This window comes from Podarcis vaucheri, assembly GCF_965113315.1.
Source record: "Podarcis vaucheri genome assembly, chromosome: 1".
Classification (NCBI taxonomy): Eukaryota; Metazoa; Chordata; class Lepidosauria; order Squamata; family Lacertidae; genus Podarcis; species Podarcis vaucheri.
This window is the reverse complement of record NC_138759.1, coordinates 16,739,589-16,767,260: the sequence shown is the minus strand read 5'-3', so window position 1 is coordinate 16,767,260 and position 27,672 is coordinate 16,739,589. Positions and strand designations below refer to the sequence as shown.

Sequence of the window (27,672 nt, the reverse complement as noted above, 5' to 3'; positions counted from 1 at the left end):
GATGCTTCACTTCCTCTAATGATCAGGCCAGCCCTGGAGAGAGTCCATGGTGTTTGTATACAGAAGATTCTAGATTCACTGGCAAGCACCTGCTGTTAAAGGATTTAAACTGGATTTTAACAAGCGGAACTGGGAAAGAGCTGCTGTTAATCAGAATACTTGGACCAATGGACAACAGTCAGTCATATTTTGTAATTTCCCCCATACTTAACCCATCTTATGCAGAGTTTAGAATATGATGGCCTCTGTTTTCGTTGCTTTATTTTAAAAGGACACACTTCCGGCATTTATAGTTTCATAGATAGTTTTGAATGGGTACATGCCATAGAAGTTCTAAGAAGCTAGAATGCTGGATGAATAAGATCTTGAGGAGTCAAGTTTCAGTGCCCTGAAACCCCTTGCAGTTTCCCATGCCTGGCAGAAGCAGAACATATTATGCAAATCCAGCAAATAGATGTAATTGCTTCATAATCATACAGGTCGCAGAATTCAGCTTCTTTTGGTCCAGAGCTCGAGTCAGGCTAGGTGCTCGCAGCCAGCCAATTAGAACTTGCTCGTTCAGAGGCTGTATACTAGTGCTTAAAGAAATTGTTGGGAAAGTTACACACCTCTGACAATTTTTCAAGTCTATGCATGCGGGGGGGGGGGGCGGGGGAGAGCCATTTCCCCATCCAAACACACTTTTGCATTAGGGATATATGTTTGAGTACACTTCCATATCCAAATATAAATGTATTTGCTCTGCACTACATTTTTTCAATGGGATGCATGTGCAATCACAGCATAGAAGATCATGGGTCCAGCCGCCTTGGAAATGGGGACATGTTCCCCCTTCTCTCCCCCCCTGCTCCCCCCCCCAGCAGTGACAGATGAGAAGAAACGGTGGCTGTGAAGAGCTATGGAAATGTGCAGAAATGCAAACCGGAGGCATGAACCATGGGGACTTTGGTAGTGAAAAGTAACCCTCACCAATTCGGCTGAGAGCACCACTGCCTACATCTGTCTACTAAGTCAAATTTTGTTGTCAAACTCTGATTATGAACACCTGGGTTAACAGGAAATCACTGATGTTGGATGATATTCATCATTTGGACCTGTGGCCTAACCAAGTAAATCAATTTGTTTATTAATATTGACATGTATGAGAAACGTAAAGAGTATAGTGACCATACAGATATCAGCCACAGAACAGACCGTGTTGTTTAGCTACGTTGATTAAGGGTTGTCCATTAGCATTTATTTTGCCTATTGAATCCAACTTTGGGGCCGTCACTCCTATGACATGGCAAGTTTGTGCAGATTGTTTAGATCTGACTTCACATTTGTTTGCTACTTTCTCCTGTCTCTTGTTTCTAGCTAATGCTATATTCCTTATTCAGAGTGGTGTTTTCTTAAAGGTTCCTTTCCCGTTTTGAAATCAGCAGTTTTACACATTTCTCTCTGGGACATAACTTTGGTGTGGGGTATGCTAGACTATGTTGTGCATAACACTATAATATGAAAAGTGTGTCCCTACCGAAACAGTGATTAGGCTCCTGGGCTTAAAATGAAGACACTTTGAATTATACCCTAGTGCACCCGGAGGAGCTATGTCTTTCTTTCTGTGTGCTACCTGAAATGGCATCTTGAATAAACTTGGTTTAGACATTTTTAAGAGATGAAAATATCAGGCCAGGTTCTGGTCTGGGCAGCTTGTGTTCTCCAAAGCAGGGCACTTTTGTCCAACCTGGTTTCAAGAGCAGGGAGTTTACTTCTCTTTCATAGCGCTTTCTCAGTATTTGGTTCGGACCCCAAAAGAGCTCCTGTAGATTCCGAAGACTTAATTCTACATTACAATTAATAATAATAATAATAATGATTTGTACCCCGCCCATCTGGTTGATCCAACCTGAATTTCACAATATTCAGGTAAGAAAAATACCTGCAAAACCAAGTATTCAAAATGAGGGATTTCCCCCATGCATACTTAAAGTGGAACAATGGTATTTAAGAAACAAAACTAAAAAGACAAGCACCCAAGTTAGGTGTAGATGCCAGTGTATCTGTTAGGGGAGGGGTGTAATACAGAAATGTTCAGAACCGTATCTCTAAAGCCAGCTTTGCTAGCCTTGCTGATCAGTTTCTGATTGGAGAAACGGTTGCTTAGCGAGCTGCAAATTAAATGTGAAATGAACATTTCCCATTGTTTAAAACTCAGTTTTTTAAAAATGCTGATTGGAAACGTGAGAGTTCACTGCAAGCGCAACCACTAGCTGCAGTTGCTTGTTAGTGTTCCGTTTGTGGGTTTCATTAGAGGTGAAATGATTTCCTATTAAAGGCAACATTGGTTCTGTTGGCTGGGCAGATCCACAGGCTGGGAAGGGTCCATTACAGTGGTGCCTCGCAAGACGAAAAGAATCCGTTCTGTGATTCTCTTCGTCTAGCGGTTTTTTCGTCTTGCGAAGCAAGCCCATTGACGGATTAGCGCTGTTAGCGGCTTTTAGCGGCTTATCTGCTGATCGGATCAGCTGATAAGCGGCTTAGCGGCTTAGAAAAAGGGGGGAAAGGAAAAAAAACAGCAGGAACTCGCAAGACATTGTCGTCTTGCGAAGCATGCCCATAGGAAATTCGTTTTGCCAAGCACCTCCAAAACGGAAAACTCTTTCATCTAGCGAGTTTTCCGTCTTGCGAGGCATTCGTCTTGCGGGGCACCACTGTATGTCATTTGAAAAAGCAGGGTAATCCCCCCCCCCAACCAGCAGTTCTGCATCCAAGGAACAATAGGCTGCAGCATCTTTCCTTGGCATAGATACAGTGGCTGAGAGGGGCTCCAGCTTGCACTCTGAAACATCTGGCTGAAGAGCCCCTCATGAATACTTGTGTCTTATGGTTGCAAGGTGCATACAGCAGGGAGAGATACATGTTGATCGTAACCTCCTGGTAAAAGACTTGTGGCACAAATGTGCCCTGCAGCTCACTGACTTTATGTTTTTAATAGGATAGCTTAAGTTTTGTAAGACATGAGCTAAAATCTAATCATACTACGGTCATAATCAAGATTCCTGGGGCCTATTAAAATGAATACATACTATGGTATAAGCGTCTGTGGACTAAAACCCACTCTGTCAAGTTTTATCAGGATACTTCATGTTCATTTTAAAGCAGCAACCATATTCCTTGCTTGCTGGAACATATTACAGCTGCTACACCCCTGGAATTCTAATTATGATCTACATCTTATAAGTTACTTTGAACTAAACTGCTACATAAAGAGCGAAGTCGTTCATGTTAAGACGTTCGAACAATGTGATCTATCACTTTGAAGTCATAATATGCAAATGCCACTGTGCACTGAAAGTCTACAGATATATATAGAACTGTTTAGAAAACTAAATGCTGGGTTCTCATGCTGGATTAATGCAAATTGCTTTGTTTGCAGGGTTTATTGCCATCCCAAAACCAGGCCAATTCTCCAAGTGGAACTGTAGTATAGCCATCACATTTCTGCTAGCAAATCTTTGAACACAGAACAAGAAGTAATGGCAATGGAACCAGGAGCTGCTGTTCAGCCAGGGAGCACCACAAATTCTTAAAGGCAGAGTGTAAACTTGGAGTTATGTGAATCACATAGTGTTTTACAAAAATAATAATGTAACGAATTCTTTTTACAGCTAATATTTAGGCTGATGGCCGAAAGAAGGATTTTGCTAAAAAATACTTCTTTTGGTGTTGCAGTTAAAAATAGTATAACTTTTCCAATTTCTCTGTAAAACAAAATGTTTGTTAAATCTGAATAAGTTTAATGGTTATATAAATTAGAACTTCATTGTTGGGTTTTTTTGCACTGATTTTTTTATCCAGCAATGGTTAGTCTAGAATGCTCTCATGGGAAATGAAAGTCATTACTTTCTGGCTTCATAAATGTAATTCAGGAAGATGGATGCTGCAATCATAGAGGTTCCCCCCTCCCCCCAAAAAAGATTGTTTGCACTTAAATAGCTTAATGCTAGTAGAAAATTACTTTTAAATGGGTGTTTGGACACCCTCTAAAGCTATGTTATGGGGAAAGAGATCCTTTGTATCTATGAAACATTTTATTTTAATAATGTTTTGAGCTACAATCAATCTGTATTATATGTGTAAATAATGTAATTCAGTGATCGGGGGAGAAATGAGTCATTACACTAGTAATTTTCATTTAGGAAAGTGATATTTCTAATTCAGAAAATACATATTAAACTATCTTGAATATGCAGTTTTGTTTATGTTCTGTTTAAATTAAATCAACTGTGATGTAATCTTTTTTGAATGTAATATTGGCGTGGACATGCAGGGCACATTCATTTTGGAAACACTCAGGTTGGATTCACTACCTATTTAACCAAGCTTGCCCTTTGTTATAAGGCATAATATTTCCCCACTATATTCTAAATACTACATCAATTCTTAAAATTGGCCTAATTTTCTAATCAAGGTTAGCCACTTAACAGTAGGGCTATCCATTTTTATATATTAGAAATGCAATGTAGCATATTTTTAAGGCTAGCATAATTTTAAATGTTGATTTAAAATTCAGTTTAAGAGCAATACAGTGAAATAGGTTGATACAATAGAATAATGTGTCAAACTATACAGTTTATTTTCCAGAAAAAGGCATGTCTTCTGTCAGAGGAGAGATGTGACAGACTACGAAGTCTAACTGCTGCTTAGTTAGTATTAAACTGATTTTGAACAGTATAAAGACACTAGATTTCAATTCAATTCTTCACTGGTAGTGGCTCCCACCCTGTGGAACACCCTCCCATCAGATGTCAAAGGAATAAACAACTATGACGTTTAGAAGACACCTGAAGGCAGCCCAGTTTAGGGAGGTTTTTTAATGTATTTTTAATCTCCTGTTGGAAGCCGCCCAGAGTGGCTGGGGAAACCCAGCCAGATGGGTGGGGTATAAGTAATAGATTATTGCTTTTGTTATTAATATTCATTGAAGAAAATGCTGTCTGCTTGATACCAGGATCTATGAGAGCTGGGTATTATTCTCCTGATAGTGAAAACCTCACCTTTTTAACTTTTTGAGTGGAAGTGAGCCTTTCATCTTTCTTCCTCACATGACAAAAGTAGTCTCCCCCCCCCAACATATCTAGTAACATGACAAGTTTTAACGCCTCCTCACAAAACCAAAAAAAAATCTGGTCCACAAAGGTTATAACCTACATACAGTGGTGCCTCGCAAGACGAAAATAATCCGTTCCGCGAGTCTCTTCGTCTAGCGGTTTTTTCGTCTTGCGAAGCAACCCTATTAGCGGCTTAGCGCTATTAGCGGCTTAGCGGCTATTAGCGGATTAGCGGCTAAAAGGCTATTAGCGGCTTAGAAAAAGGGGGGGAAGGGGAAAAAAATCGGAACACTCGCAAGACGTTTTCGTCTTGCGAAGCAAGCCCATAGGGAAATTCGTCTTGCGAAGCAGCTCAAAAACGGAAAACCCTTTCGTCTAGCGGGTTTTCCGTCTTGCGAGGCACCACTGTAACATATTTAGGCATATTCATGTGTTTAAAAGCTCTGGTCTTCAAAGATAGCTTTTTATATATTTGGATGGGTGTGGGCAGGCAGCTAGCTACTCATATTGCCTGTTACATTCAAAACTCTGCATCTAGATCTAAATCTGTCAGACCATGCTTCTCTAAGTGGTGCGAATCACTTTTTTGAACAGCATGTTTCAAAATCGGATCATGGAGCCCTAAGCTCCCTCAGGAGGAATGGCAGGCTGTAAACGAATAGGGGAAACCCTTCAGCTTTTCCAAAGGACTGCTCTGGCATGTAATCAAGACAAGTATTAATTAGTTTGAAAGAGGGTAATTCTTGTTCATTTCTGGTGGTCTGAAAAGGGAAGAAGAAGAAGAAAACAGATTCCCTACCTGATGACTTGCGTAGGCTCTTATTTGTACAGGGAAGTATTTGCAGTCTTAACCTTTTAAATATATGCATTTCTTTGCAAAGCCCCGGTAGCAAGGAGAGTTGCACTGGCAGCCCCACCTGGTATAACTTCCACATTGGTTAGTATATCTGTATACAATTTCACTTAAATATATGAGCAAGAAACACTTGAGTAGTAACTTCATGACCTGTTCACCAGAGTGCTGCTCCTCCGATGTGACTAATGCTGCACTCATAACCATGTCTACTCAGAAGTCTCTCATACTGAATTAAATAGGGCTTACTCCCAGGTAAGTAGAATTTGGATTAAAGCCTGAATCACGAAGAGGCAGAACTATAATGAACAAGTTACTTCTATGGCGGGATTCAAGTTCAAATGCAGGAGAGGAAGTTGGGAGCATAGCTGTACTTCAGAATGCATGAAACCCATGTGGCTTGACAGTTGCAAGTTTCTTTCCTTAGAGGGCTGTGCAAGAAGTCTCTGCCCCTCCCAGCTGGTGGTAGTTGTCATGTGACAGCTCTGTAGGCTTCAATAGAACAGCTGTGACAAAATATACTCTCATCGGAGAAAGCTGAATTGAGACCAGCAAAAAATGGGCAAGCTTGCGTATTTTTGCTTGCTTTGGATGAATGACATTTCGCTTCTGCTAGTTGTGGGTCAGGTCAAGGAACTTTGAGGGGTTCTGAAGCCCCATCCCTTGACTCAGCTCCCTCTCTGGCTTGTGAAATTAGACCATATCAGCTAAATGAGTTACAAACTTCAAACGAAAAAGAGCCAGCGTTGATTTCAAAGCTGAAACCTGACATTTCCCACTTGCATGTAAACACTAAAACAACAGAACAATCCAGTCCTTGGCTACCTTTTGTGCCTTTCAAGGGTTCTGGTGTGACCCCCTCCCCCAAGGCTACTTATGTTATACAGTGGTGCCCCGCAAGACGAAAAACTCGCTAGACGAAAGGGTTTTGCGGTTTTTGAGCTGCTTCACAAGACGAATTTCCCTATGGGCTTGCTTCGCAAGACGAAAACGTCTTGCGTTTTTTGCAAGTTTGTTTCCTTTTTCTTAACACCGTTAATACAGTTGCGACTTGACTTTGAGGATAGAGCGCGGTGTGGTAGCCTTTTTGAGGTTTTTGGTGATTTTTGAAGCTTTTCCAAAACTTTTCCGACACCGTGCTTCACAAGACGAAAAATTCGCTTGACGAAAAAACTCGCGGAACGAATTAATTTCGCCTTGCGAGGCACCACTGTATTACCTTGATGATGCAGGAAGAAAGCATGCCAGGACTGATGTGTAGAGAATGTGTCTGCACTGCACTCTTAACTTACTTGCCAATGGGTACCTAGAAGCAGCACGTCTTCTGAGCTGCCTCTACTCTTCCGAAAAGCACCAGCCAGGTAAGTCCACCTCAGAAGTGGGGTGGAATGGGATAAATCCCAGGACCAGTTTATGATGCCATGCAAAAATCAGTGTGGGCGGGAGGTACTGAGATTAATAGCCTTTCATGAATTTGGCATGTAATCTAATCAGCACAGTATTTAGGATCCTTTGCTGTTTGGCGCATACTGCACTTCCCCCAACAGTGGATGTCTGTAATTTTTTTAAAAAAATAGGAACTTGCTCCATGAATTTGCACTTAACTTTCTGGATCTGAATGAAGTCAATACACCAGAGAAATGCTTGTGCTTGAAGATGCTTGAAGATGCTTTTCACTTGTGCTGGTAGCAAGACCGGAGGCTTTTGCTATGCAATAGGTACTTAGATGAAACTGCAATATTGTTAAAGAGTTGTTGCCCTCATACATGGAAGAAATGCAACGTTTTAGCAGTATAGAAACTACATGGCTATGTTCTGGTTCATGCTTCCCTTGAATACATCTGTGGCTTTTTTGGAGGAAAAATCCAATTACTGTACAACTTTCATATTTAAGGTAAGGTCAGGTCTCACTTATTTTTGTACTATCTACCTATCCACTAGCATTACTGATTAACCCCCCCCCCCATTGTATCATTGACCTCCCTTCTAGGATAGGTTTTCACCTCTATATTTTGGGGAATCTGATGCTTTGGATGATGGTCATAAATTTATTTATACAATTAGTTGTACCAGTAATACACAAACTACCGTATTTTTCGCTCTATAACACGCACCCGACCATAACACGCACATAGTTTTTAGAAGAGGAAAATCCGTAGGCATGCCACCCATAGGCATTTCCTCCATAACACGCACAGACATTTCCCCTTACTCTCTAGGAGGAAAAAAGTGAGTGTTATGGTGCAAAAAATACGGTACTTTCCTTGTTAGAGAGAGGTTGTTATAGAAGTGGATTTCATTTCAAAAGGGTAGAATATAACAAACCTTGAGAGTACCATTTCAAAACCCTGTATTTTAATAAAACGGCATTTTTATTTTTCATTTAAACGGTCATTCTGAAAGCGACTTAAGAATCTTCTTGTCCCTGGCAGATACAAGGCCCCTCCCCCACAAAATATACTTTCAGATATTATTGGCTCTTCTAGCACAAATGCACAATGTGTTCTTTGAAGTGAAATTGTATTGAGCATGTGACAAATCGTATTTTAACTGATAAAGCATGCCCATGCTGTTTAAGCTTCCGTGCTACAGGAATATGTTGGGAGAGCAACAGCAAGACTAACTTGATCTTACGAACGACGCATGCAGAGAAAATCTGCCCATTTACATAATTTGGAAAATAAATCTTTACACAAGATTGCACTCAAATCAGATGTAACATACTCCAGAAGACACTAAGTAGACTCGGGTTTTGAAACTACCAAACACCTTCCCCGCTGCTTCAATCTATATCTCCACAGTCACATTTACAAAAATACACAAATTCAGTTTCAACACATCTTAAATAAGAAGTACTGTATCGTATTTAATATAAAAGTAGTAACAATTCCATTCCTACCAGAGCAGCACAATTGGAACAAATGTACGACCCACTTAAGAAGAAATAAAATTGTACATCGGGAGCTTTAAAAAAATGAAGTGCAGACTGAGTTATGAAAACGGTGCTCACGTAGAAAGGCTCCTTTTCCTTTTTTTAAAAGTTAAGCACAAAAATAATAATATTGTAGCATCTTGCTGCAGCATTTGAGAAGATAAGGCACTATTGCTGTTAGTGTACCTTTCAAAAGTATTGGTGAGCACAAGGGATTCTTAGTCCGTCAGTAACCACCTCTTCTTCCCAGAGCAGGCAAGTGGTAGTGTTTCACAGGAGATTTAAATTCCTTCTGTCTTTCAGACTGTTGGTGAGACAACACAAGTTAAAATGGGCTGTTAATTACTTGTCTAAAATTGTACAATCTGATAAGCAAGGCAGAATTACCTTGCAGTGTGTCCCAAAATATGTTATGGGCTGCAACACTTGGACTTGCCCGTTGGTTGCTGGGAGAGGAAAAACTGACTGAAATGGAGGATTAGGGTAAGAAGTCAAGTTGGTTACTTCAGGAACAGCCAGTTTGGGCAACTCCACCGTATAGGGAAAACCACGACGTCCCAGTGGATTCTCCTGGGCTCTCCTAAGAAAGTTCTTTTAAAATAAAAATAAAAGTTCAATTTTTTTTTGAAATCAGTATGTTTCGTGTAGGCTAAATGTTAAGTGTTGGTCTGGTTGACATTGCTGCTGTGATGGTCTAAGCATGTATACAAACTTACAACCAAAATGGTTCTTCCCGAGTAGTGCTGCTTGTTTTCTGTGATCACACCTTCAGAAAGAAACACATAGATGGATGCACTTTAAAGGTATTAAGATTAGTGTAGGCGCAAATGTCGATAATGGTAATTACACCAATACTGGTATCCAAACGCTACTGGAGAAAAGCTGGAGCATATTGGAAGGTGGATACTTACCAGGAAAATAGATTTTTTGCTGCTCTAATTTTAAGAGAACCAATAATTTCAACTGTGCCACAAGCTAAGGCTTGATTAAACTTGCTCTGTTAGTAGCATGAGATTTATTTCTAATTTCTAAAACTGCTCCCTAGAACAGCTATTGGAATACCTTCTAAATAAGACAAAACAATGGTTAGATCTGATAGGGAAGGTGTTGTCAACTTAAACCTGGTGCCTTCAGAATTCCATGGTGGGAGGAAAGCTAAGCGTAGTGGTTTCAAAAGGTAAGATCGGGCACATTTCATCCTGCCCCCTCCCCTTGCACAAGTGATCCAATAGATCCTGGAAAAGCTTTATAAGAATAAGTGACCCTCTTTTCCCTGCTTGGATTTCAGTTTGGTCAGCATAGAATCTTGTTTGGGTGCTGGCAAATGAGATACTGATAGCTCAAGTGACAACTTGCATCTGGTTCAGCCAGATTCTTCCGATTTCATAGTTCTATAATTAATGTACAATTTGCAGGGATGATTTAATAAGCCTGGATGCAACAGCAGTCATGCTCACAGAACATCTCGAGAAAAGATGTGTAAATAACCTGTTTCAGCATAATTACATGTGCATCTTCATAAGGTCACTAAAAGTTTTCTGAGCGCCAAATGCTATACTGTATGCTCCTCCAAGCTGTAAATCATAATATTCAGCACCCTGACATTAGCCTGGTAGTGACTGGCAACAAGAAATTCCATGCAGGCAGATGAACAGGCTTGTAGAGAAGGGACAGAACATTTCCCCCATCCACTCCCAAGCTAGAAACTAAACAGGCTGCCAGGAAGCCTCCCTGCAATTCCATATAAATGGAGCAGGTTCCTGCAAGAGGGATAGAGCCCTCTTCCCGCAGCCACCAACAAGCTAGTAAATATTTTTGCAGGGTAGTAGCTTTTGGGAGCTTATTTGCAATGCAGTATGTATGCAAAGCCCTCTCTAAAGCTACCTGTCTTGCTTAGATGGACATTGTTTGTTTAGATCAGAAATCCATACAGCCTTGGATCCTTTTGAGACAAAAATCCTAAAATACGTTTTGCCTATTGGACACTATTCATCATATCATCACATTTGACACAGGGCTATTCTGTTGGCAATTTTAAAATGACATTACTTAATTAGGTTTATTACTTATTCATTGATTTAAAGATTACCTGCCTTTGATCCTCCTTTGAAATACGGCGCAAGCTGAGAGTCTCCCTTTCTAATGGGTTTTCTGCTAATCTCATTCTTCTGCGTATGGTCAAAGCTTGTTTCTCTGCCAACCTGTTCAGCACAGAGCCAGACAAAATCCCACCTATGAAACTCAAAATTCGTTTGTGTCAACTAGAGAGTCGAGCCAACATAGCCACTCCCGTTTTTCAGCCGTACTAAACAGTAATTTAAAACGCAGCTGTTAAGTACCCAAACCTAGAGAAGAAGGTCAATATTTAAGCTTGGATGCTATAGATGTAATTTAAGTCCTCTGGGTGATATCCAGTGTTGAGTTGTGTTTGCACCAGTGGGACTTTCCCTTCCTCGCAGCCCCCCACCTGCCCCTGTGGTCTGCTGTAGCTAGCCAAGGGCCTCTCTGGAGCAGTTTGGGAGGATTAATGAGGTTGTGAGAGGAAGGGAAGTCCTGTTCATGCACTGTTTCCGAGCACAATTCAAAGTGCTGGTGTTGACCTTTAAAGCCCTAAACGGCTTCGGCCCAGTATACCTGAAGGAGCGTCTCCACCCCCATCGTTCTGCCCGGACACTGAGGTCCAGTGCTGAGGGCCTTCTGGCAGTTCCCTCATTGCGAGAAGCAACGCTACAGGGAACCAGGCAGAGGGCCTTTTCGGTGGTGGCGCCCGCCCTGTGGAATGCCCTCCCATCGGATGTCAAGGTGATGGACAACTACCTGACATTCAGAAGACATCTTAAGGCGGCCCTATTCAGGGAAGCTTTTAATGTATGATATTTTAGTGTTTTTTGGTTTCTGTGGAAGCCGCCCAGAGTGGCTGGGGAAACCCAGCCAGATGGGCGGGGTACAAATAATAAATTATTATTATATTATTATTATGTTGCAATGGTGGACCTCACTCCCTGGTTTTAAGTCTGGGATTAAGAAGCTGGAGACACCAGCAACTCCACATTTATTGCTCAGTTCAAGAGACACTGAAAGTTTACTTACCTTAATTCTCTGAAGTAAGGGTGCTGCAGGGCTTCATGGGCACAGATCCTCTCGTCAGGATCATATTGTATCATTGCATACATAAGAGTTAGGCTCTTGTTTGACAAGCTAGGCATAAATGGAGAGATTCCTTTCCCTTTTCTGATGGGAAAATCAAAGCTCATCACTCGTGACCTGCATTAATCCAGTGAAAGGAAACACATTCCTGTCAGGAGGCTATTAATGTCAGCCTTACTGGGGAGGATGGGGCAGGGATGCCAAAGAGATAAAGCTGACGTAGAAAATCTTGAAGGCTAAATACACATTTTGCTCTTTGTCTGACCTTCGATTTGCCTACCCAGAAGCAGTAGGTTCAGTTTGTTTGTGCTTTTGGCTCCAGCTCTGTCACTGGAAGCCTCAGCAGCTTAGAAGTGCCTTTTACCAACGGCAATTGCTTTGACTGCTACAGCCATTCTTGGACCAGAAAAACCTGGCCACGGCAGTTCACAAACTGAAGACTGGATTGCTGCAGTGTGCTCTAGGTGGAGCTTCCCTCGCATATGATCTAGAAGCTAAAGTTTGTGCAGAGTTGCTGCAGCACAATTACTGACAATAGTGAGACTTTGTCAGCATATAACACTTTGTCAGAGATCTGGCTACCGGGCCGTCTTCAGCGGTGCTTTGCAACCCATAGCCTACTTAACATATACGTAGCATTGTTGAGTGTTCAAAGGACTTCTCATACATTAATGATCCACGTTATTCCCATGTTATAGAGGAATGAGGTTGAGAAGACAGTAGCTTGCCTCAGGGCACCTGGCGAGGTCATGGCAGAGGTGACTTCCTGACTCACCATCTTGGCCATTAAGTAAACAGCAGCTATCAGGGTCTTCCTGTGCTTGAGGAGGTATTCACTGATCACAGTTTAAAATACCACAATGCTGGAGTAGAAGCATGTGTGACTTGTGGCATAGGGGTGGGATCTCTGGGGAGGCAAAGGGATAAATGCATGTCCCTCTGCTGGATCTGCTCTGTGCTTGGAGCCTGAAGCTGGTATTTCTGTACCACTTAACACTCTGAAACAGAGATCTAACTTGTTTTTGAATGGAAAAGTAGACAGCGAGCGATCTAATCAATTCACAAGATGCCATTATTTGGAGTGTGACCTCAGCTCACAACTGATGAAGTAGCCTCAGGTTACACTGAATTGTTAGTCTACACTGTTTTAGCTATGGACTATTAAACAGCTTCCTTGACATGATGTGTGAGCATTCTCCTCTAAATTAAGACATTTATTTGTACAGGTTCGATCACAGAGAGAATGCACTATTAAATCCCAGAATTCAAAATGTACTTACTGCTTGAACTTATTAAGAATCTTCTTGGGAGGAGTACCTACAATATCATGGATTTTTGATATTTGGTCCAGTTCATTAGATCCAGGAAAGAGTGGGTGGAAACTAGAAACAGAAAAAGGGGAATTGGTTGGGCAGTGTGGGAAATTAAACTGCCAGGGTTGAGGGTTTTCTCCTTGTGAGGAAAACTGTCCAGTCTTAAATTGTGGCACAGGTGTTGGTAGTATTTGACCCCTGCACCAACTATTGAGGAGATTACAGGTGGAATTCAGCACTGTGCTACTGCAAACATTCCATCTGCGCAAGCAATGCAGCTTGCCAGACAGAACAATCCTCTCTCCCTCCCCATGTGCTGTTCTGGGGGTTCTGCCATCCCCCTCAAAGCCAACCCCCCCCCCCAGTGAAGACTCAAGTATATATTTACTAGCAAGGCCAAAGACTAAATCTAAAACGTTCTCCACGCAAAAGCATGTGCTTTCCCACTGAGCTTTATCTGTTGTTGTCCAGCTTTTCACAGTATCTGAAATTGTTTCCATGACACAATTGTGAACACTTCATGCCATCTACAGAATCCTACCCTTAATGTGAATTTCATTCTAAGTCAAGGGCAGTGTGTCCCGTTTTGCCGCCCGAGGCAAAATAGGAAGGTACTGCCCCACTGCCAGTGCCTCTGTTACCTGGGTCGCGAAGCGGTGGCAGGAAGCCGCCACCATTGCTTCTCTACTAATGACGGGGCAGGCAGGGGTGCCACCTCATGGTGTTCCACTGCCTAAGGCGGCTGCCTCAGCACACCTCATGGCTGGGCCGGCCCTGCTCTCAAGTCAAACTACCAATTCCTTTAAGATAACGTACCTTGCAATTTCATAGAACACACAGCCAGCACTCCACATGTCCATTTTATAACTGTAGTACCCATCTGTGAGAAGACATTCAGGTGCCCTGTACCAGCGCGTAGAGATGTACTCTGTATAAGGCTGCTTGGAGTGTATACTTCTGCAGGAACCAAAATCCCCAAGCTTCAGAAGATCTTGCTGCAGTTAAGATAGTTGTGGCATCTCAAATCAGAAGGCGTTCATATAAAATCAATCATGTGTAAAGGTGCTTAATTTGAGAATTAAATCCGGCTATTACATTGCAATGAACTCTGGTCCATGGCTATTTTGGGCAGAGTGCTTGTAGTCTTTGGAAATGGCGAGAAAATGTAACTCCAGGAGCACTTAACATGGTAACGGGATGTAAAGGTAAAGGGACCCCTGACCATTAGGTCCAGTCGTGGCCGACTCTGGGGTTGCGGCGCTCATCTCGCTTTATTGGCTGAGGGAGCCGGCGTACAGCTTCCAGGTCATGTGGCCAGAATGACTAAGCCGCTTCTGGCGAACCAGAGCAGCGCACGGAAATGCCGTTTACCTTCCCACCGGAGCGGTACCTATTTATCTACTTGCACTGGTGTGCTTTCAAACTGCTAGGTTGGCAGGAGCTGGGACCGAGCAACGGGAGCTCACCCCGTCGCAGGGATTCAAACCACCGACCTTCTGATCGGGAAGTCCTAGGCTCGGTGGTTTAACCCACAGCGCCACCCGCGTCCCCGTAATGGGGTGTACTTAACCGGGGGAAAAAAGCTTGAAACTTTGGTCACAAGAAGACTTACCAGGTTATAGAAGATTACTTACTACACTTCATCAGTAGTGTTTGGGAAAGGCTAGGGACAATACTGCCACTTATCTAAACTGGGCACCTGTAGTTCCACATCCAAAACTAACAATGCACTTTTCTCTTAGGTACAAATGCACTTCCAAATTGCAGTCTTAGCATAATGAATACAGAGTTTCAACATATTTATCGCTTGTGCTACGGCTGTGTTTCCCAAACCTACAACAAACCTCTTTTGATTTTAGTCTTACTGGTGTGCCCCTTCTCAAGCAAAAATAAATTGGCCTTGTACTCTTTGAAACTCTTTCACGTACCTGGAGGGGGGTGGGACACATTTTGAGAAACACTGCACTAAAGACTGCTTACCTTTATTAATATGTTTTCTGGTTTTACATCTCTGTGAAATAACCCATTCCTGCAAGAGAATTATTCAGGGCAAGTAAGTATTTATACACCAAGAATGGCATACAGAAAGTCCCCTGTGTATTGGGGTTTTCCCGCTCCACACTGTCCCATTCCCAGTCCACCTTATGAACACTCCTGAAAACCATCCCTGGCCTGGAGATTGGGGGATGCTCCAGAGAAGAATTTGCAGCGTGAGAGGCTGCAGCTGGAATAGATACATCAAGGCCAAACTGCATGGATGTTACATGCAGAGCCTGCTGCTAGTGGCTTACTGGTTTTTTCTGTGCATAGTGTTTTTAAACTGATTTAAGGTTTTAATGTGCTTTTATGAAGATTGTAAGCTACCTGGACTCCTATGGAAGGAAGGACAGATATATAGATATATAGATAAATATATATATTATATCAATCTAGTGGGATTAACTTGATTCCTTTTATTTTGGAGAAAACTAGAATGGGCTCCCAATCCACATTGGAGCCCTATACCATTTCCCCCCTACTGAAAATCATTCTCTTATGGCTGTTATTAGCCCCAGAAAATGCTGTATATTGCCATCAATAGTCTACTTTTTGGAGGCAAGCAGATGAGCAATTTTCATCAGTGTGAAGTCAGAATAAATGCACATTCTGGATAGGGGCCCCAAGGCTGCTTTTTCTCCAAAATAAAAGCAGCTCCACGACTAATATCCTATGTACTTTGACCCTCACAGCAGTACCTTGGGGTATTCACTGGACTCTCCAGATCCCAGCTCAATAATATAGCCAAATACTACATTTGCAAAAATATACAAATGGCTGCCTTACCTGTGCATGTGATCAAGAGACTTGCATAACTGGTACATATAATTCATTATTTTCCCTTCAGGCAATGGTTTTTTCCTCCCTAGAGGAAACAATCAAATGAACATGATACAGTTTTATACAAAGTTCACTTTATGATGGAGTGCTTGCAGTCACTACTGCCAGTTAAGTGAATTTTAAATACAGTTGTGAGATGGTTTGCCTATGAACCATGGTAGAGTGTTTGTTTTCTTTTTATATTTTCCATAGTGGTGAGGAAGAACACACTGGGCTGGTTTAATCTGTTTCTAATATACTGCTGATTTTTAAAAAATGTTTTAAATAGTTGTTTTTAACTGTATTCTCTTTGAGAGTTTTTGTTTACAATCAAGTAGCATATAATTTTTATTAAAATGCATTCATTCATTCATTTAAGGAGGCTATCATTAAGAGTTCAGCAGTCATCTCTCCCCCTCCCTAGAGCAAATTTTCCTGCTCAGCCTTAACCACTGTTAAAAGAAACACAGGCACTCACCTAACCACAGTTAACACATGCCAGAGTTCTGGATAACTGCAGACAGAGTCAACGCTGACTCTTCTCTTAATAGTGGTCAACATGATATGAAGGTTTGCTCCCCAGAAAGGTGGGTGTGGAGGAAGTGTTGATTCCTAAACTGGCTTTCCAATCTCTGCTGAAAGGGCAGCCATTGTTGGGAATACCCAGGCCCATTCTGAACAGTGTAAAGTACATGCTTTAGGTGTTTACTTGCCCTCCATGAATGGAAGAGCAAACTTCCATGCCTAGAGGGAACCTACTATCGGGTACCCCCTTGTATGGTGAGCTCAACCACTTGATACGGTTGGTGCATAGTAAACCTGACAGGAGATATATCAATCTAACCAAAGGACCTGAACTTTGGGAAATGCGGAGCAGGATGCCCTACTCCAAGATGGTGAAACTGTGACCCTTCAGAAGTTGTTGGCTTCCCAGATCCCATTGATCCTAGCCAGCATGGCCAGTGGCTGAACAGCTAGAAGGCCACAGGTTCCTTTCCTACACAATAGGCAGTAGTAGCCTCATCACATAACCGCACCTGCCCTGATATGGCACACAGACTGGCTCCTCCAAAGACTGCTTTCAGTATTACAGAGGATAGATATAACAGGACACCAAGGGTGTTTGGATGCTGGCAGTAGGATCTAATGCATAGGAAGGAATAGCTTTGTCAAGGCCCCAAAGTATCAAAAGCATGCACATTTTTTTATCTTCCTGCTCAAACTGCTACATTGCTTCATTTCAGGTAGCACTGGCATACTTGAAGCAACCATGACTAATTTACTCACTGCATTTTCAGCATGAACGTTACATCTCAAGTTATTGCTTGAATAAGCTACAGCTGTTTGGGATGTTAAGGGTGAATGAATGCTCCTGACTGACCAATGTACAGTGCTAGCTCAGGTTACAGACGCTTCAGGTTACAGATGCTTCAGGTTACAGACTCCGCTAACCCAGAAATAGTACCTCGGGTTAAGAACTTTGCTTCAGGATGAGAAAAGAAATCGGGCAGCGGCAGTGGGAGGCCCCATTAGCTAAAGTGGTGCTTCAGGTTAAGAACAGTTTCAGGTTAAGAACGGACTTCCGGAACGAATTAAGTACATAACCAGAGGTACCACTTTATTCAATTTGGGATGGGGGGGGGAGGTAACATTGGTCATGCTTGGATCCAGATTAAGATAGTCATGCTTTAGTCTCACTGTAATCAGTGGGATTAAAAGTATGACTAATTTAGCTTGGATTCAACCTACAATGTAGTAACCTGACTCTTAAGACACTTCACCCTCAACTATTTAAATACAAAATACATACCTTTATACTTAGCCATCAAATGAGCCATAAGTTCATGAAGAAGCTGAACAGCCAGACACCTGGATTTTATATATATTGTCCTATAGATCTCCTGTCATAACATTGCATCTCTTTTCACAGACATTTTCAGAATATTCATCATGGAAACTCAGACAAATTTTCATAAGCCTTAATTGCTTATTTTAACGCATTCTAGATGACAGAATCAATCTGCTTTCTAACTCTCAGTTATTGCTATGCAACTATCGCCATTAGGAAACTATTTCCATTCTAGTTGTTGCTTCTGTGTATTGTACTATCAACTTATTATTTTTCCATAGCTAATTTAATGAGGGAATGCAGTAGATTATTCCAGTCCTTACAATCTCACCCGAAGAAATGATACTAAAACCCCAGCAACTGTGGAGCCTCATATTCTGCAGTTTGTTCACATTGAAGATCAAATAATGATTTAAGATTGAACCCCCAGTATCTATGTCATTCCTTTTGAAAGGATTATCAAATGAAAAAGACCTCACCCACCACCTTGCCATGCTAAGTGCCAACTCATACATACATTATTTTACTCTGGATCTACAAACAGAATATGGATTCACATCAGCTTGTACTAGTGTGAGCTGACTCTCCTGGAAAGCATTGCATCTGAGGTGACCTAAGGAGCAATGAGAGCATCCATCTATGAAGGCCCACTCAGACAAGTGAGTCACCACTAGGTGTTGTAGTCACTAGCTGCTGAACATGTATGAGTGAACTGTCCCTCAGAAGATTCATCGCTGAAGGAAATGGAACTGCAACTAAGGAAAGCAAGCCACATTTTCTTTATGTATGATACATATACCAAATGCCCTGAAGGACCAATGGGTTGATTAAACAGAGGCAAGGGGGAAAGTCTATTTTTGCAGATTCTCTCTTCTGGAGAAAAAAATTAAGGTTGGAGGAGGGAGGGGAAACTGGTGAAAGTTATCTCCCGCGTTCTGTTGGGAGGGGCCTCTGCTAAATCAAAAGCCCTTCCACAAGCAGGAGGACATTGGCTGCCACCCAATGAGTCCTTATAAATATAAAAATCAATACAATCAATGAAAGCCTTTCCGTGTAGCAACTCAAGGACAAAATTATTATAAAGGCACTGAACTGAAGAAACTTGACTACCACCCTTAGAAAGTGGCTTGCATAGAGAAGCGTGCTTTTTAGTTTAGAGAGCTTTTTATTCTGTCATCATTCTGCAATTTTTTTGCATTTGTATGTGCTGCCACATTCAATACTAGCTAAGACAACCATGAATACTTGTCTTGAATTCTGTAAGTTCTGAGTTGCTAAGACTCTTTAGATAAACATAGAGTTAGCCTAGAGAAGGTGGAGCTGGAACTTTTAAGATTCATTGCATTAAAATTACTTGTGGCTCATGGTACCAGACTTGTCCAGCCTTTCATTTTTCATCAACATACAACCAGCATTTGAAACAAACACTATGCCATTCCCTGCAATACTCAGCTATATTTTATTGCCGGGGGGCAACAACCACAGGCCAAGATCCAAACAGTCCTCAGACTTGAAAGTGATTCCACTTGTGGTGAAAAGGACTGCTGCTGGAAGGAAAGTCAGTAACTGCTATCTACCCTTGCTCAGCCAGTGGCATTGCAAGGGGGGTGGGGTGGGGCCGTTCACACTGGGTGCCACCATGTGTGGGGGGTGACAAGAAGGCACCCCGCGGGGTGCTCACCCCGCTGCCCCCGGGTGCGGTGGCGCAAGCAGCCATTGCGCTGCAGAAGCCGCATGTGGAGGATCCTCTGTTCACGGCTGCAGCTGCAAGCAGAGAATCCCGCCGCTGGCCGTACAACATTCAGGAGGCGCCACCGGCAAACCACTACGTACAACGCATGCACAGTGTCGCACGCATGTGCTGTATGTAGCGACGCCACACATGCACCCTATGTAGTGACACCACGCATGTGTCGTATGTAGCGGTGCAAAGCGTGTGCAGCCGGCGATTTCCCCTGCCCCGGGTGTCGGTTAGCCTTCGTTCGCCCCTGCCCCCAGCCATCAGTAATAACTTTTGAGGTGTGCAAGAACTCCTTGTGAGTGCAAACCCCTGTTCTCACACACATGCACATGGCCAAGAATGACAAAGGAATGGCAAGAAAAGATAGGGGACTTAATCTCTCAACAGCACTGAAACGTGATCGTGGCTTTCTAATCTCAGCCAATCAGTTGTTTTGAATTGTAAATATATATATTTGTGATGTGTGAGCTGTTATAGCAGGACTCTTAATTACAGAGCAGAGATGACACAATTATTAGCTGCTGTTCCCTTTCTACACAGTCTTCCCACCTGCACCTGTTTCCTCCTTTCCAGCACCGTCAGGCAGGTGTTTCCCTTCGGTATCTGTAATTATATGGAAATGTCATCTCCACATTTCAAAATCTCTCTCTGCCTTCACCTACTGGGAAGAAGACTATGGGCGGTAAACAGCTGAATGGCACAGACAGAATGACTTCAGCTTGGGCATCAGGACTGGCCAACTAGAGAAATCTTGTGGTCCTCCAGATGTTGTTGGACAACAACTCCCTGACAACTGGTCCTCCAGATGTTGCTAGAGAAAAACACCCTGACAATTGCTATGCTGGCTGAGATTGATGGGAGTTGGAGTTCAACAACATTTAGCGTGTCACAGGTTCTCCACCTGCCCTATTTTATTCTTTGGGTCAGTCATACTGTACAAATAGTTGGGTTTCTGCATAAATAAATAATCTCTGCAAATGACTTTCTCATTGGCATGATCTACATACCTTTGATCAGTTCATAAATGTTCATGTCCATGAGTTCACATATCAATGCCACAGCACCGGCTTTCTTGTCACTGAAGAGGAAAAAAGTGTGATCTTATTTAACTACATGGAAGAAAGGATAAAACTACTTATGAAATCCTTTGGTGGATGGGAGGTGGTCTCATATGTAAAAAGGCTAGAACTCAAAAGCAAAAGTTTTGAACTTATGTGGAGACAAAAGTCATTTTATTCAGTAGAATACAACAGTCTGAAAAACATTTTGTTATCATCCACTGACCACCTGTAGTCTTTTATTGGGCAGGTGGCATAAGATGGCCCTCCTTACAGTATGGGCAACTCCCCATTTACACAGGGGTTACATTCTGAGGCACCGCGTGTTTAAGTGAAATCACGTATATTGGGAACACCACTGAAAAAACCTGCAAGCACCCTCCAAACCTCCTTGCTCAAGCTCCAACTCTCAACAGGCCTCAAAGTTCGGGGCAAAGGCTCCTGGGATTGCACTCGCAAAGGCTTGTGGGATTGCTAGACACTGTTTTCATGCAATTTCTGCCGTTTTTTGCTCACTTTTAGGGCTGTTTTTGCTCCTTTTCATGCCACTTCCAGGTTCATGGCAATGCATGTGCGCATGGTCACATGTGCCTTCAATGCATGTAAATTGGGAGTTGCCTGTACATGTAATTCTCCTTAATAGTGTCATTACTTGAGTCCTTCATTGTACTTTTCTTGTACCGTTGGTGCTGCCATCATCTACGCTACCAGAGAATACAGATAAAGATGGAATAAAAGCAAGTTGTTCCTTAAAACTTGTACATGTAGAGTCTTGTACATGTGTTCATGCTACCAGTGGCTCAATGGCCTTACTTAGATATATTACTCAGCCATTCAAGTGCAAGTGATTGGCAGCCCCAGGAGGCTCACTTCCCAATGCAAGGGTATTTGCTGCCCTCCTGGGAGCAGGGGTGTAGGAAAAGGCAGAATCTCATTCATTATGCCACAGGAAAATAGAGGAGCTGTTGCCTCAAGCAACTGTAACCAGATTAAAACTGGTCTGGCAAATGAAATTGTGATTCACCACCTCCACATCATCTTAGGGAAGAATACTCAGGGGATAGAAAGGGAAGGTGAAAAAAAGCATGTGGCACTTACAATATCACTTCATGCAACGTGAGGATATTTGGATGTGGATTCAGTCGCCTTAGTGCTTGTATCTCTCTCATACTGTTCACGTGGTCGATACTTCAGTATATAAAAAAGGGAAAAGATTAGGCTACCATGCTAAGGTCGCTTTTGTTTGTTAAAATTACAGAAGAGTAAACACTTCATCCCCCCTCCTCTTTATTGTTGCTCTGTTCAGTCTGTGAATTGGGCCACACATAATCTCAAGAGATGTGTGAGATACATGCTTGGATGAGTGAATTAGAGCATTTCATGGTTTTCTCTTCCGGTAGCAGAAAAGTGTTATTTCTTTATTTTATTTATGTATTACATTAATAGCAGAGGCATCTCATGGCATTCCCCCAGGTTATGAAAGCAGCTTATAAAACAGCATGTAAACTACCGTATTTTTTGCACCATAACACTCACTTTTTTCCTCCTAGAAAGTAAGGGGAAATGTCTGTGCGTGTTATGGAGGGAATGCCTACGGGTGGCATGCCTACGGATTTTCCTCCTCTAAAAACTACGTGCATGTTATGGTCGGGTGCGTGTTATAGAGCGAAAAATACGGTACTTCTGTAAGAGATCACAGAGAAGCCTCTGTCTCTGGTCACCAGCTCCTACACCTTTGATGGTTGTGGGATCCGGAGAAGGGCTGCATACTATGTTTAACGCTTGGGACAAAAGAGAGACAAATTTGGATATATCAGCCGAGTCCATTATTGAGAAATGTAGTGGTTGTAAGGTTAGTTGTCCTCTTTGAAGGCACTCTTTTTCTGTATAATATTTATAAATATTCAGAATCAAACTTTGATCATCCAAATTTCAGTATTTCAACATTTAAGTAAAAAGAAAATTAAAAAAGCAGCTGCACCTACCTTTCAAAATGCTGTTTCATTTGTTTACATGCATAATATTGTCCATCTTTGAAATTTTGTACCTTCAGAACATCAGAAAATGTTCCCTCGCCAATCTTACCAATCGTTTTATATTCTAAAAAGGTCAAAATTTTAAAAGAAAACTATGTTTTAGTATCGATAGCAAGCTTAATATCCTCAAGATTGCTTTAAATACTGCTTCATGGGACATGTTTACAGTTATAGCTTACTTACTTATTCAACCAACTCTCCTATCATCACTGTATCTATCAAAAACTAAGGCTTGCATCCCTCTACGCTGTATAAGGATTATGGAAATACAGCTCTTATTTATGGACAGCTGTGTGAGGAGCTCCACCTTGCTTAAAATTACATTTGCTGTAATAACTCGAAGCTTTTCTTTGCTTAACTGCCTATCAGATGCTTCTTCAGCAAAGTGTGAAATAGTCATTTTACTCCCATGGTCATTTATGAGATAAAATGTTAATCAAATTAGTGTCAATTTAATTTTCAGAGATTTGAGTTTGCTGTGTAAGAGTATCAGAAGTTTTTAAAGCTTGACCACTATGGCGTTTAAATTCATGCCTATCTAGCCTTTAAGTTGGACTGTTTTGATTCTTAGAATCAAAGAATCATTTTTATTATTATTTATTAAATTTCTATACTGTCCTATACCCAGAGGTATATTGTTGGAATCCTTTAGTGAAATGTAGCACATGTAAGCTGGGATCACAGCTGCAGCTACATCTATAATCTCCTAATGCTCTGCTATGTAATTCAGAGCATTTTACTCATGTGTAACATTACCACTCACACAGGGATAGCTGCCCATGGATATGGCTGTTGGTCCCCATATAGACAGCATCCCTCTTACTATCATATTGATCACTCTCTTAACCATTCTTTAACCTTCTTTGGTGTTAAGCATCTGCAGACTGAGTCAATTCTAACTTTCTTTCCAATTGTCTTCTGTAGATACCTCTGTCCTCTCTAATTTGGTTTAGTCATCTCCCATACATATCACCTCTACAGCAACTGCTTCTAAAAGCCTCCACTGGCTAACTTCTCATGACAATTAACTTCTTCAGACTGCAGCTAGCTGTAAAGAAAAAGTACAGTGGTGCCTCGCAAGACGAAATTAATCCGTTCTGCGAGTCTCTTTGTCTAGCGGTTTTTTCGTCTTGCGAAGCAACCCTATTAGCGGCTTAGCGGATTAGCGCTATTAGCGGTTTGGCGGCTATTAAAGGCTTAGCGGATTAGCAGCTAAAAGGCTATTAGCGGCTTAGCGGCTTAGAAAAAGGGGGGGGGAGCGAAAAAAAATCGGAACACTTGCAAGGCGTTTTCGTCTTGCAAAGCAAGCCCATAGGGAAAATCGTCTTGCGAAGCAGCTCAAAAACGGAAAACCCTTTCGTCTAGCGGGTTTTCCGTCTTGCGAGGCATTCGTCTTGCGGGGCACCACTGTAGTTCTTTCAGGGAGGGATGCGGGAGGCTCAAATTGCTCTGCAGCTGGAAAAGCAGATGCAGGTGTCTGCAACTCAAGGAGTGCATTGGCTCATAGCTGTACACCATTGATAGCTTTGGAAGCATGTGTTTAAAACAGCTGGTTAAAACAAATAACCCCACCTTTAAAACTTTAGATTCATTGAAGATTATGAAGTCTGAACATGTAGACAACAAACTGTGCTCTAGCATCTAAACAGGTATGGGGTCTTCCACATATTCTTGGAGTAAAAAACTCATCATCCTTGACTACTGGCCATGCTAGCTGGGGCTGATGGGAGCTGGAATGCATCGACATCTGGAAGGACACAGCTTGTCTATCCTCACCTACCCTTCTTTTAAATGAAGTGTGACTATCAGAGCCACTTATCTAATAATGGCAAAGCACCTGGAATCTGGGCCTATCCCCAGTTCAAACAGTAGAACACAGACTACAAAGAGTGAAGTACATACCACAGTCATGGTAAGAATTGGTTATGTACCCCACCCCCCCATTAAAGATCTCTTTTTACAATATATATCACTGCTTGATAATAAATCAGACCATTGCTGTTATCACCTTAGGTATGTTTACTTGACAACTCTATATAGTAACAAAAGGCAGGGTGGGGAAACTGTAGCCCTCCAAATAATGATGGCCTGCAACAGGTGTGGGGAACCTTTGACCCACCAGATATTGCTTAACTACAACTTGCATCAGCCCTACCAATGGGGGATGTCCAGGGATGATGGGAGTTGTGGTTCAGCAACCTTTGGAGGGACAAAAGTTCCCCACACATGGCTATGTTGGCTGGGGATAACTGGAGTTGGAGTTCAACACCATCTGGAGGGTCAAAAGTTTCCCACTCCTGAAGGAAGGCTTGTGCTTGATACATACATGAAAGGAAAACCCATTAAATTGTGTTTTGAGTAAGCATTATCAGATCAGGGGCTAGGAAGAGTTTTAAGGCTGGACTGCAATCTGAAACATTTATCATGGCATGAACTTTTGTAGATCATGTCATATAATTCTCCAGATGTATAAAGCAGGCTGAAAATATGATAGGCGTTCATATACACCTGAATTGAAGCACACATCCTAATTCAGGCATCCCCAAACTCTGCCCTCCAGCTGTTTTGGGACTACAACTCCCATCATCCCTAGCTAACAGGACCAATGGTCAGGGATGATGGGAGTTGTAGTCCCAAAACAGCTGGAGGGCAGAGTTTGGGGATGCCTGTACTAATTATTGAACATGAAACTAGAATAGGATACATACAACAAAGCAGAAGAAACACCGCCTACAATCTCTGTTCAAAGCCTGAAAAATGATGTCCTTTGAGAGGCAGTATCTAGCCCAGGCTTCCTCAACCTCGGCCCTCCAGATGTTTTGAGACGACAATTATGGGAGTTGTAGGCCAAAAACATCTGGAGGGCTGAAGTTGAGGAAGTCTGACCTAGCCCAAGGTCACTCAGTGAGCTACATGACTGGCCCAGAGGGGCCAGGTGGTTGACACTCTAACGCAGAGTTTTCCAAACTGTGTGTCACGACACATTAGTGTACCGGCATGTTGCATGAACGCTCCCTGCACTCCTCCTGCAGATAGAAAGGGGTTAGTTTAACCTCCGGTTTGCTAGTAAAAGGTTACCAGACGTCCCCGTTTCCCGGGGACAGTCCCGGATTTACAAAACGGTCCCCATACAAAATCCATTGAAGTTGAAAAGTGTCCCTGGATTCATTGAAAAAAATCTGGTAACCTTAAGTAAAACTGAATTACTGCGTCACGAAATGATGCATGTCTAAAAAGTGTGTCACCAACATGAAACATTTGGAAAACTCTGCTCTAACCGCCATTGTTGTTGGCACTCTACTGCCTCTAGAGACAATTGAGTGCGCCTCTGAGGGCGAAGTCAAAACACTGCATTAACAGCACCAAAGTGACCTCCTTGGGGTACAAGCCTGGGCAGTGTTTGTGGAGTTCTAGGGCTGCCTAGTCGATGACTCCCCCCCCCCCTTGGCCTCGCTATGATCCAAAGGAAAGCAGAGCAATACGTTGGGCACCAGCTTGGCTGCAGCAGTTGCCGGATGGAGGCGTACAAGGCGCCATCCAACCATCTTAGCGACTCCCTTCTGGATCTGTGTAGGGTTTTTACTCCTAAGCCTTGTCTTCTCCTGAATAAATCATGCAAGGCGGAGGTTTAGGACTGGAGTTCTCCTTCTCCAAACGAGCTACCTTCGCAGGTTGGTGTGCCCCATCTGCCCCTCGCTTCCCTCTACAGCACATGCAGAAACCACTATACCACACTGTTACAAACACCTCTTCCCCTTCCCCACTGGCTTCCCCTCCCCACCCCCCTTTTTCTTTGCACACAGCTCTCATCCCCTCCCCTCCCCACCCCCCACCAAGCGGGATATCGAATCAGACACCTCTCGCTATAAGAATTTAGCATCTCTGTTTAACTATCCGGCTGCCAGAATATATACGCCGGCCTCAGCAGCCACCGGTCGCATCCTTCCAGGACCTGGAACAAACTTCGACACGATGTTGTAGATCATATACGTTACACACGTGTACACACATACACACGTACACCCACATATATATTCCATTAACCCCTCCTCCCCCGCCTCCTCGCGATCCGCCTTGAAAGCCGAGCTGCACCGGCTCCTCTCCCTCTCCCCCCTCCCCCCCCATTCCCTCTCAGGGAGACTCGCCGCTGCCGCCGCCCCCAGCGAGGCCGCCCCCTTACTGTTCATCCTCCGCTCGCTTTCCCCGCGCGTGCCCTCCGGTGGGGAGGGGGGTGTGGGGCGGCGAGGGTCCTCTCTGAAGCGCCAGGGCCCCCCGCCCTCCGCTCCCCGCGCCGAGAACTTGTCAGCGCGCCATGTTGTATCCCCGTCACCCTGGCAACCCCAGAGCGTCAAGCTCCCTCAACCCGGGGGCGCGACCGTGTCAGCCCCGCCCTCGGAGCGGCGCAAGCGCAGTTGCTAACCTCCGCCCTCTCCTATTGACTGCGGCAGCCGCAGGGCGGGCTTCATGGCGGCGGCGGGGCCTCCGAGGGGCGCATGCGCACACCGCGGCTCCTCTCCTTTCTGCGCGCATCCTCAGTCGCCTCGCCCTATGAAACCCCACCCACCCCCGGCCCTCGGGCGATCCTTGCACATGCGCAGTCAAGGGAGAGCCTAGAACCTTAGCCGAGTCGGAAGGGGTGCCCCAAAGGTCATCTAGTCCAACCCCGCTCGGCAATGCGGGAATCACAATCCATGACAGAGGCAACCGCTGCTTTAGAATCGTCAAATGAAGGAGAGTAAGCTTATCTGGGAGTAAGTCGCCGTCGAACTTCCCAGTACGCATGCTTAAGTTTGA

At 43.1% G+C, this 27,672-nt stretch overlaps 3 protein-coding genes across 10 annotated transcripts in view; 1 reads left to right on the top strand and 2 right to left on the bottom strand.

Moving 5' to 3' along the window:
• WDR20 (WD repeat domain 20) overlaps nt 1–4,234 on the top strand; it is a 54,327-nt gene extending 50,093 nt beyond the window's left edge. For all 3 annotated transcript variants that reach the window (XM_082218052.1, XM_082218053.1, XM_082218054.1), the window contains exon 4: nt 3,419–4,234. In XM_082218052.1, the coding sequence (XP_082074178.1) occupies nt 3,419–3,472 (54 nt within the window). In that variant the 3' untranslated portion in view covers nt 3,473–4,234. The remainder of the gene's footprint in view (nt 1–3,418) is intronic.
• The window catches only part of LOC309530761 (uncharacterized protein), a 146,218-nt gene that overhangs the window by 109,466 nt on the left and 9,080 nt on the right, over nt 1–27,672 (bottom strand). The window lies entirely within an intron of this gene.
• On the bottom strand, nt 8,793–27,386 carry MOK (MOK protein kinase). Of its 6 annotated transcripts, none has more exons than XR_014218609.1 (12): nt 27,299–27,384; nt 22,828–22,942; nt 21,941–22,030; nt 20,792–20,862; nt 16,162–16,240; nt 15,319–15,367; nt 14,155–14,333; nt 13,306–13,407; nt 11,969–12,142; nt 10,972–11,079; nt 9,266–9,469; nt 8,793–9,182 (listed from the first exon to the last, which is right to left on the bottom strand). XR_014218609.1 is itself a non-coding variant. In XM_082218693.1 (12 exons), exons 1-12 carry the CDS (start codon nt 27,342–27,344, stop codon nt 9,105–9,107), a joined length of 1,299 nt encoding a protein of 432 aa, XP_082074819.1. In that variant the 5' UTR covers nt 27,345–27,386; the 3' UTR covers nt 8,793–9,104. The 6 variants fall into 6 exon arrangements, 5 of the variants coding, with proteins under 5 accessions (XP_082074819.1, XP_082074820.1, XP_082074821.1 ...); XM_082218693.1 differs by having other exon boundaries at nt 10,968–11,079; nt 27,299–27,386; XM_082218694.1 differs by lacking the exon at nt 27,299–27,384 and adding an exon at nt 27,059–27,238 and having other exon boundaries at nt 10,968–11,079.